This window comes from Xiphophorus couchianus, chromosome 2 (assembly GCF_001444195.1).
Source record: "Xiphophorus couchianus chromosome 2, X_couchianus-1.0, whole genome shotgun sequence".
Lineage (NCBI taxonomy): Eukaryota > Metazoa > Chordata > Actinopteri > Cyprinodontiformes > Poeciliidae > Xiphophorus > Xiphophorus couchianus.
The window spans coordinates 63,926-75,000 of NC_040229.1; the positions used below are offsets into that span (position 1 = coordinate 63,926).

At 36.9% G+C, this 11,075-nt stretch overlaps 1 protein-coding gene across 1 annotated transcript in view; it reads right to left on the bottom strand.

Annotated features, from left to right (window-relative positions):
* Window positions 1-236: 236 nt before the first annotated feature.
* The window catches only part of pth3r (parathyroid hormone 3 receptor), a 20,777-nt gene continuing 9,938 nt past the window's right edge, over window positions 237-11,075 (bottom strand). The window contains exons 3-13 of the mRNA XM_028028568.1: window positions 9,152-9,262; window positions 8,159-8,283; window positions 7,322-7,416; window positions 7,060-7,213; window positions 5,765-5,918; window positions 5,571-5,631; window positions 4,743-4,809; window positions 4,564-4,658; window positions 3,232-3,373; window positions 3,106-3,147; window positions 237-2,249 (exon numbers count right to left, since the gene is read on the bottom strand). Of these exons, the coding sequence (XP_027884369.1) occupies window positions 1,809-2,249; window positions 3,106-3,147; window positions 3,232-3,373; window positions 4,564-4,658; window positions 4,743-4,809; window positions 5,571-5,631; window positions 5,765-5,918; window positions 7,060-7,213; window positions 7,322-7,416; window positions 8,159-8,283; window positions 9,152-9,262 (1,487 nt within the window). The 3' untranslated portion in view covers window positions 237-1,808. The remainder of the gene's footprint in view (window positions 2,250-3,105; window positions 3,148-3,231; window positions 3,374-4,563; window positions 4,659-4,742; window positions 4,810-5,570; window positions 5,632-5,764; window positions 5,919-7,059; window positions 7,214-7,321; window positions 7,417-8,158; window positions 8,284-9,151; window positions 9,263-11,075) is intronic.

Consider the following 11,075-nt stretch of genomic DNA (forward strand, 5'->3'; position numbering starts at 1 on the left):
GAAATTAAATACCAGGCAGCATAAATCAGAACCACAGAGCTTAAATAACAATAAAACATAAACCATGAATGGTGAACATGTTTATCTGTCACCGTTTACCTGCAAAAAACACAAAACTTATCAAGTATTTTTGGTCTATAAGTGCAAATATCTCAGAACACTTGAAATAAGAGAAAACTAACTTATAAGTATTCATGAAAAGTGCTAATTTCACTTATAACAAAACATTTTCTCATGACATTAGTGAAATAATTTGCTAGAGGAAATAGAACTTTTTAATCCATAAATAAGAATTTTTGACTTAAAACAAGCTCCTACATCTTGCTGAAAAGTTACTTATAACTTTATATAAGGTGCACTTAGGTGTTTGCACTAGAAACTAGACCAAAATTACTTTGTAAAATTTTGCGTTTTTGTAGTGCAGTGAAACACAAACTTCAAATTGTTAACAAAACACACAGCCTTACAAAAGTATTCACACCCTGCTCTTTAATTTAGTGCTGAAGTACAATCCATGGATCAGATCAGGAAGAAAGTGAGAGCTGGTCCAAAAGGTATGAATACTTTTGGAAGGTGTAAATGGGTCGTACTTCTGTTTTGTTATCATTACACAAAATGTCTTTAGTTATTCGGATTGTTTCTATAACTCACTGTAAACACTTTACAAACCATTATGACTGTTATAAATGTGTGACTTTAAGATCAGGAGCCCCTCCTTATTTCTGTGGATTTGTTCAATTGTTTGCACTCCTTTATGTTTCATGTAAGTTTATTTCTAGATTTATTTCGGTGCATTTTTGTTATCATCACCATTGTAATATATATCCTTAGAGTAATGTCAATATTTAAGCGAACTTGCGATTATAAAGTCGCAGGAAATGACTTTAGTTTTGCTATAGACCCTCGCAAGTTATTGTTTAGATCCGGAAATTTCGCGCATGCGCACAACGCTGGAGGGCAAAAAGGCGATTCTTATACACGTCATCCCTATTCGCGCAGCCGCGGTAGAACAATCCCGTAAACAAAATGAAACCTTGAGATGTAGGTATTTGTAATTCAGGGCAGCGCGCCGCAGAAGAGGGGAAAATAACGCCGAAAAACCACTGAAGAACAACTCAAAACTATTCCTATTTGTATTTTTTTTCTCACTCTCTGCTGCGCTACGTTGCCATAGAAACGGACACATTTCAGGATTCAACTCCGAAAAAACACGCAAACATTTCCCATACAAACAACAGAACATTCGGTCCGTTACATTATCATGTTTTCAAGTTTGAAGTTTGCTTTGTGATCATTGTGGTAGATTAGCTATCGCTGCTATTAGCTAAGCTAACACAGCGGGGGTTGGCTAGCTAATTTAAACACCTGCTCTACCAATGATCTGTTAAGAGTTGGAGTGTTGGCCGTTTTTGTTTTTTATTTAGTAAAAATACGTCACATCTATATATTAAGGTTGTCAAAGTCAAACAAGAATAACTGAACTACATCCTTCTTAAGACTTAGTGTGTTATATTTAAAGTCTAACAGTTAAAACCAATACTGGTCATGGTCAGCCAGCAGCTTTTTGCAGAATGATGGCGGTGGGATCTTGCGCTGCAACGGGTCTATATACTTTTGTTTTGTGTAGTTATTAGAGTGGGCAGCCCATAACGGGGATTTATTCTGCTTTTTTCTTGTCAGAATAAAAGGAGAAACCATCAATTTCTAAGACAGTGAATATAGTGAATCCCTCCATATAACCATGACGACGACGCAGAAAGGATCCAGTTTCAAAACCGCTGTGTCCTGCCAACAACGATCAGTGAAGATTATAAAATGGTTTCTAGCTCTTTCACAGGTACGGAGCAGTCTGGATCTGCTGCTGCGTTGCTGCTGCTGTTATCATTCTCTTTGTTGGGTCTGGACTCGGCCCTCCCTGGTTTCCACACCGCCGCGTCCTGCTGGGAGCCTGAGGTCTCAGCGGTGCTGGGAACGAACACACACACGCTGCTGTGGTTGTGGTGGAGCGACGACGGGGCAGAGTGACGTGGCGGCCTGACCCCTGACCCCCCAGCGGCCCCTCCTGACCCCGCGGTGAAGGAGAAAGCCCTGGGATGAATGGCGGACATGCAGACGCTGTGGGTGGTGGCGTGGGACATCATGCCGCCGTAGTAGCAGCTCCCGCCGCCGCTGCTCGTCATCCTGGCTTTCTGCTTGAGGTCCAGCACCAAGCTGCGTCTTAACCAGGCCTTTTTTACCTCTGCCTGCACCTGATGCATATCAAAAGACACATACTCATTTCTGACAGCTGGAAACTTAATTTAACAAAACTACAACTGAAACGATTAATCGAATTAATCCTGATTAATTGGTTGTTGAAATATATGTCAAGTGGAGTTTACAGACTTAAAAGTGGACAATTTCTGAAAGAACAACATTCTTAGAAGAGTAATTAATTCAAAAGTCTACAAAGTGTAAAACAATAAAAATGCTGTCTACAATGCAAAAACAAAATCTTACTAAGCATTTTTTGGTCTAGTTTCTTAGTATATTTAAAATAAAACTAACTGAGAAGAAACTTCTCAGCATAATATAGGAACTTGTTTTAAACCAATAGGTCTCTAATACCGCTGAAACATTTCTTGTAAATTAAATAATCTGCCAGTGAAACTAGTACGTTCATCAATATTCAGGATTTATTGACTAATAATTAGTAAGATTTTGTGTTTTTGCAGTGTATAAATATGTTAAACCCAGAACTCTAGTTTTAGCTTCACCTGGTTTAAATTCTGTTTATAATATCTCATTTTAAGCACCTTTTGTTATCCAATTTTTGAAAAATAAACACAACAGCCCTACACTGTTTTGATGTTAAGTCAAATAGAAAAGGCTGAGCTTTTCACATGTTGACGTTAGAAATATTTTTCGACTTCATTCATTAAAGGAATGCTATGCTATTGCATTTTAGGCAATAAATAGCTAATTTTTATTTTAAAAAGTAATCTAATTATTTATTAGCATTTTTAATGAATTTCTAAGACTGTATAAGAAAAGCTCAAATGAAAAATCTGCAGAAAGTGCAAATTTTTAATCAATAACTAAAATTATTCTTAGTTGCAGCTTTACCTCGCCATTGCAGAAGCAGTAGATGAACGCCACAAAAAACCCCTGAAAACACAAATTTTAAGAAGACAATTAGCATAAATCGTTAACTCGTTAACCATGATCAAAGCAGTCATGTTGGGCTCTGACCTGAGAAGAGTTGAAGAACATCTCATAATGCATCTGCACCTGCCACAGCAGCCCAGTCACCTCAGTGTAGGGGAGGGCCATAAAAACTATGTAGTGGACTCCGAACAGAGGCATCAGGACCAGGGTGGACTTCAGGAGCTTCCTGCAGAGATCAATACAAGGGAGAAATTACCAAGTGAGAATGCTCAAAGTGTTTTCTTTATTATACCTAGTTCCCACATGTTTAAACCGGAAGTAATCCGTGCCATTTTAGTAGACAAGCACAGGTGCAGTGCATAGCAGACCCATGGCTTCGAGACAAAGAGAAAGAAAACATGTTGCTCAATATGCAAGAAAAGACACGTGAACAAAATGGCTGCTGTCGGGATCGACCCGTATGAGGAGGAAGAGTGAATACACCAGGGAGGAACTTCGTATGAAATCTATGGTTGCTTACAATCAGTTGTTTAAACAGATTTGTAAAGAACATATTAACTCTTTGTGTGAATAAAAGGGTTCTGGTGGCTGGCAGAGTAAGTACATGTAGTAGCATACACGTAGGCTACATGTCCGTCTTAGCTAGCGGATAAAGGCTACGTTAGCTAAGCTAATTTTGCTGGTTCAACAGTAAGTACTGCAGTAAATATCACTGACATTTATCATAGCATCACACGAAGGTGGAAAAATTACTCAAAATTTGTAATCGAGTAATAGTTGTAATGCACTTAGATAGAAAAAAGGAGAGAGCTAGTTCTAAGCTTGTGACTCGTTTATTGTTGTCATAGCAACTTCATAGCAACTGCCTGTCGGCTACAAAGTTACAAAGTGTGACATCACACGAGAACTATGCATTATTATTATTCCAGCTTCTGTATGTTTTTCAGTGCTCACCTACTTGTGCACACTTCAACTGATTTTAGCTATTCATATATAAAACAGTTCAGCTTCTTTTAGAGACTTCTATATCTTTTGGTAATTTCAGCTTTCACAGTTTTTGAAATATTTTTAACTTTTATGCAAATTTCAGCTCCATTGAAATGCATTCTGATGAACGAATTCCACAAGATTTTGTGCTCTTTGACAGCTCACCACTTCTGCCTACTTCAACCTAGAAACTCAGTTCAGCTTTTAAATAACTCACAAGATATTAAGCTATCTTCATGTGATTCAGCTTTTTGATATCTCTTATGGTTTTTCTAAAACCACAATTTGACTAGATTTTTGCCTGTTTTCACGTTTTCGATGTAAACCAATGATGGAATTCTTCAACTGCCAGAGAGCGACTTGTATACAGATAAAAAGGAAACTTTTACAGGTAAAAGGAAACTTTTACCTGTAAAAGGAAACTTTTACCTGTACTGCTGTCGAGGATCCAGTTTTCCGGTGTTGGTTTCCCACAGTTTAGAGGCCAGAACACGGATTATGTTTAGGAAAAGGAGGAAATTCACCTGTGTGGGCAAAGATGTAAAATTATATCATCCTTATATTAAAACCATCAATAAGGCAATTGAAGGTGAAAGTATTTTGATTACAACAATGGCTGCCAGAATGGGAACTTGGTAGATCCACTTCAGGTTTCCGGCGCTGATGTCCCAACATCTGGAAGCAGAAAAGAAGCAACTATAGTGAACATGACGAAAACATATGGGCCCAAAAGCCATAAAATAACAAAATGGCATCTTTTCCATTTTACTCACTTTGTAAGATTTGTGTTACAAAGTATTTTTGGTTTAGTTTCTACTGAAAGTATTTTTGTTTACTTGAAGTCAGACAAAACTACCTTATAAGCAACTTTTCAACAAGATATAGAAGTTTGTTTGAAGTTAATAAATCCCTGATATTCATAAAGTACTAGTTCCACTGGCAGATTATTTCACTTTTAACAAGACATGTTTCCCATAAGTGAAAAATTTCAATTATAACATTGTTATAAGTTAAATAATCTGCCACTGGAATAGGTACTTTTAACCAGGATTAAGTAATTACTGACTTAACACAATGTTCTATATCTTACTGAAAAGTTACTTTTAATTTTGTCTTATTTCAAGTGAACAGAGATATTTTCACTAGAAGTTACAACAAAAACACTTGGTAAAATGTTATGGTTTTTTTTGCAGTATAGATTACCTTAAAATGTTTTAGTTGTGTTCATTTCAAAACAACTAATACATTGTTTTGTAATTCTGTGAAAAATAGTAATTACTTTTTTTTTTTTGCTATTGAATGGCTATAATTTGATTCCTACAATTTCAATCAGAGTTTCTGCAACTGCAGTTAAATATAGGTTGCCAGTAGAGCCAGGAATTGTGGAGGGAGCTGCTTTTATGAGTATAAATATTACGTTGTATCAGTTAACTCACTGAGTATCTGCCAGCGAAGCTCGAGCGCTGACCCAAATGGACACAAACACAGCCGGAACACCTGGGACCAGCAGAAAGACATTACAGTCAATCCTGATAGAAAGTTTTCATGCTTTTTAGCTATTAGTGTAGTGTATTTTTTGGGTACTCTGCCCACCTCTGGACCTGTGCAGCCCGTCTGGGACGCCACTTACCCCAGCCCATGATGGTCAGAGCCCACAAGTAGTTCTTGTCAGACAGGAACGCCATGAAGATGAGGCTGTGGAGGTACAATCCCTCCACCAGAATCCAGTAGTGATTGGTTGCCAGGAAGTACAGGAAGAGCGTAACCGCAGCTTTACACCCAGCCTGATGGCACAGAAGCAGCCGTTACTGGAAACAGATCAACCCATTAGTGGAACTTTTATTTTAACACTGGGCGCTGGTCTACTGGCTTCCAGTAATTAGTCGGCCATTTTTGGTGCGCGCACTTACACAAATTCCTGCTGAGATCTAAACACAGGCTAATTTTTCAATCTTATCTGAGTATAAAGCCTGGAAAGATATGGACGCATTTAGCCTGGCTCCGTTCAGTGAAACAGAGGGGCCCAATATTTACTCAATTCTAGGAGTTACAACTTTATACCATGTTCACAAAACCAGAAAAATAACAGTTACTCAGTTTTAAAAGTCATAAAACAATCCTGATTCTAATTTAAGCTAACATGTCAATTTTAAACAGTCACTGTTCCTATGATTTAAACACCATTTTTTCCCACTATGTTCAATAAATATCTTTACATCATTTAAATTTAGTGTGAACTGTTTAATGACATTTAATGAAAATGTCCCTTTTTAAATTTCCATTTGGGTTCTCAAATGCTTCTAAAAATGTTCAAAAGCTTAAAAAAAATCACCCAGCTGTTTTTTAGTGTCTTGAAAATGAAAAAAAAGAAGAAAACCTCTCAATTGTTGAGTCACAATCAGCACTCTGCCGTTACCTAGCAACCCCAGCAGAATTCCGCCTGTTCCCTAGCAACCCAAGAGGAGCTCCTGCACAGTTGTTCAATTGGTTTTACCACTGTATGCGCAGGATAATGGATGCTGGAAAAGACAAATGTTTTGTTATTGACTTATTATTTAGAAACCACTTGCTGTATTCTTGCTGGTTGTGCAGGAGGCTCCAGTTCTGCTTTTCATCTATTTGCAGCCATTTTCAGGTGTGAGTGTAAACATTGAGTTGGGGGATGTGTCCAGCAGCAGCTTATTTGGATTTAAAGTGACAGAGGCCCTAAAAAAGCTAATTCTGACTAAAATCTCATTATCTAAGAATGATTTTGTGCAAGAAATGCAATGAACATCTTTTGTTTAGCCCACAGACATATCCTAACCTGTTCAAGGAAGTATAATAGGTCACCCTTAAGCAAACAGTCGTGTTTAAGCTAAAAAATACTATACGTAGCACAGTAAATGAGGGTGTAAATACAAAAGAAACTGCGTCTGTATTTACCATGGGCTGTTTCACAGTTGTGAACTCAGACTCAGCTCTGCTGGCGTCAGATATGGAGTAGAGCACAGCGTCCTTCACAAAGATGCTAACAGCTCGACAGATGAAGGAGGTGAAGAGGTGAATGTGAATGTAATTGCGTGTGCAGTGGAGGCGCCTGGAAAGAGTTTGTGAGACAAAAAGAAGGTCTCAGGACATATTTTATCATGTTAAAGGTGAAATTCCTCATTTAAACTTGAAATTACAGAATTTGGGGTTTTCGTACTTGAAATAGCAAAGGATGGAGATCGCCACCAACAAAGACGCCAGAGAAATGGAGTAGCCGATAGTGTACATGAGATGGAGGCGCTGAAACACCTTCTGAAAAGAAAACCAAGCATTTCTTACATGTAAATCTAGATAAAAATATTATACATAGTGGAAGGATGATGACTATTGGGTGCTGTTTGTAAAGTTACACAAAATTAGCAGGAATAACTTTGATTATTTAGCCTGTCATAGTAGAAATAAATGGGTATTAATTTTTCAAAGTTATATTTTCACCATGTTATTTCTTTTCTGAATGTTAGTTTCAAACAGAAATAACAATAATTATCAACTAAATATCCAGTTTGGATCTAAATATTTAGCTTGAAACCAGGAATTATTTAGCTAATATGAAAATTCACTTATTGATAACCGGAAGTGGACTGCCAAAACAAAATTGAATGCAGTTGATTTATTCGCTTTAGTTGTTGCTCAGCTTAAATACGCGATTTAACGCTGAAACGGACGTTTAGCAGTGGATCTACAGCAGCGGTGACTGCGCCAGCTCACCGTCGGTTTACAGAAGCTCACAATATCCAGCTTTTATTTTGATATTCCAATTCCGGTCATCGGAACCTAACTTTCCATTTTAACTAAATATTCAGCTATTTAGCGTCAAGCTAAATATTTTAATTGCTAGCTAAACATTTAGCTTATTTAGCTTGCTAAATAAATACTTAGAATTATATAGCTTCAATCTAAATATTAATTTTATAGCTAAGCTAAACATATAACTTGAAACTGTGGCATGTAAATGTTTCAGTCATTGCTCAACAGAGCATGTTCTTGTACTCACCTCCTCCAGGTTTCTGTGGTTGGAGGCCAGGTATCGGGTGCACTCCGTGTAGTTTGCCCATGTGCGGTTGTTACTGGGCACCAGCTCCCAGTTCCCTGACCCATCACACTGGCGGTAAGCTCGCCCTGATTCACAGGTGTACAGGAGGCAGTGACCAACACAAAACAGACAACAGAGCCGCTGCAAACTGCAAGTCCTGCTATCCATCCATCCATTTTCTGTATACTCTGGTCCCTATCGGGGTTGGGAGGGGTGCCGGTGCCTATCTACATGTTAGGGCCATTGCAGATAAAAAAAATAAAAATTAAAAAAAGTAAAATGTCCACCAAAAAAAACTCAAATTTTAAGACTAATCTCAGAAATTTTCTAGAAAAACCAAGGACATTTTTGAGCTCCACAAGTTGAAAATTTGCTACAAAAATAATTGACAATAATGTCAGACGTTTTTGAGAAAAAACATGAAAATCCCCTGAGTGAATAAAATTTAAAATGTTCGATTTTCGGAAATTTTTCTCTTAAACATTTTTGGGATTAATCTAAAAATGTCTGAGTTTATTTTCTAACGAATATCCCACTTTTAAAACTGAGAAATTTCCTACTTTTATCCAGTTTTTTCTAGAACATTCTTTACTTTTCAAGTTCAGAAACCTACATGTTTTCTATAGAAAGTTTCTGAGATTAATCTCAACATTTCTGAGATTTTCTAGCAATTATTTGACTTTTCATTCAAGCTCAAAATGTTCCTAGAAAATGTCTTAGATTAATCTCAAAATTTCTGAAATTTCTTTGTTTTTTGTATAAAATTTCTCAGATGAATCTCAACATTTCAGATTTTTTTTTTCTGTCAAATTTTCAACTTTCCAACACAGAAACTTTCTTTTTATCTATTTTGACATTTCAGACTTTTTTGATGGAAATGTTCTGTTTTTCTCTCTATAGCAGAAATCAGTGTCCAGTGATTTCTGCTGTTGGTGTGTGTTTCTGTTGTGCTACCTCTGTGGTTGAAGTCATAGATGTATGCTGGGCACTGCACTGAGACCAGCTGGCCCGCTCGGCTCCGGGGCCAGCAGATAATCCCATCCCACTCCGGAGAACAGTCCCCGTCTTGAAAAATGATGAGAAACAGGATGTAGCCACATTAGTATAAATAAGAAGCAGGAAATGGTCTAATTATCTTAATGCTAATTGTTTTCATGTGGTATATCCTCATGGTGCAACTGTTTTGACTTGCACATAAACAGTTTTTTATTCATCAGTCTACAAACCAAGCTAGCAGGGCCTTTGGGGGTTACTGGGCCCTGGACTGAGAGGCTAAAATAAATTCCTGGATAATCAGTTAATCATCTTGGTCTGGTTGTAGAACCGTTGCAGATTATCCTGCCACCCAAAATGTTTCTACCCAATTTAACGGTTGTTTTTTATGCCCCACAGTTACTGGCAACCTCAGTAAAAATGTGCAAGAAGCCTGGAAAAGGGCAGCTGTGGCTACAATGTAGCTTAGCTAATCCTTGGTCTTCCAGCCTTTAGATTGGAAACATACATTTATTTTTACAATGTAGGTCAAATTATTTGCAGAAAATTCACCTATTTGATGATGTTTGTGTAAAGTATTTTAAGAAAATTCAGATTAGGAAGCAGAAACGAGGTGCGACGCTACAAGACATGCGATTGGTTGAGCAGAAATGAGGAAAAACTGTAAATTAGTGTCTAAACGTTTGGCCAAATTCATTAAACTAGAAATGCAATAATGTGTTTATTGTGATTTTTTTAAATGCTCAAGAATAAACAATATCTTTATTAAATATTGTTTAATAAACAATACTGTTTAATATTGTTTAGGTGTTTATATTATTAAACACCTAAAACATGAAAAAGGGCTTCAGACTGTTGCATAATTAACAAAAAAAAAAGATATTTGTGAAAGTGTTTGGGTTGTCAATTCTTTTTATAATTCTTGATTTGTGGTAAGAGGCCGATCAAAATCATTTCTAGGGCCACAAAAGGCCCCCGCGCCACACTTTGGATACCCCTGCTGTAGCTGTTAGCTTTTGCGTTGGTGCTAAGATGGTTTCCACTGTGCGTATTGATACATATTAAGGTAAATTTGGTGACTGAACTATTATAATTAATTATAATTCACAGAATTTAGCTAAAATATTCGATATTAATTTCTTTTAACATCATTAGACATAATTATAGTTTATGGTTTAGTTTATCCCAATTAGCAGAGGCTAAAGACACACATCATGCAACAGAAATCCTTAAAATACTTTACAGATGACAGATTTAGCAAACATTTAAATAAAATACTTTATAATAGTTCTTATAAAATGTTGATAAATGTATAAAATGTACAATAATTAACTATAAAATAAATGTAATTGAATTATTTTTGCTGTTTGTGCAGCAGATTAAATAACTTGGTTGTGATTTTTGATGATTGAAATTATTTTTAATTATTTTCATTTCAGTTTTGCTATCATTGGGGAGATGATTGGGAATCCTCTCCTAAATCTAAATTTACTGCTTTTCTGTGAATTCCTGCTTTCGTCCCCAAAGTTTGTTTTTACGCTGAAGATGTTGTGAAGCATTTTTCCAAATATTTGGAACATTTCATAACATTTCAACAGGAGAGTTTTATTTTCCCTGCCGTTGAGAACTTTCTGTCTTTTCCACCAAGCCACAGCTGCTCCTTTTAAGACTTTAATCCTGGAATTTGTGATTTTTTATAATCGTTTTTTTCTGTTTGAGTCACGATCCAGCTGCAAAGCAATGAACCGCTAGCGGCAGCTGCAGAGCTTCTGGTGCTGCCATCGTTGCTTCCCCCTCGTTTGGAGCCTGGATTCAGAAATGCCCTCCAGTCAGAAAAGCAGATTATTTCTGATAGCCGGCTGGAAGCCACACAAATTAGATTGTG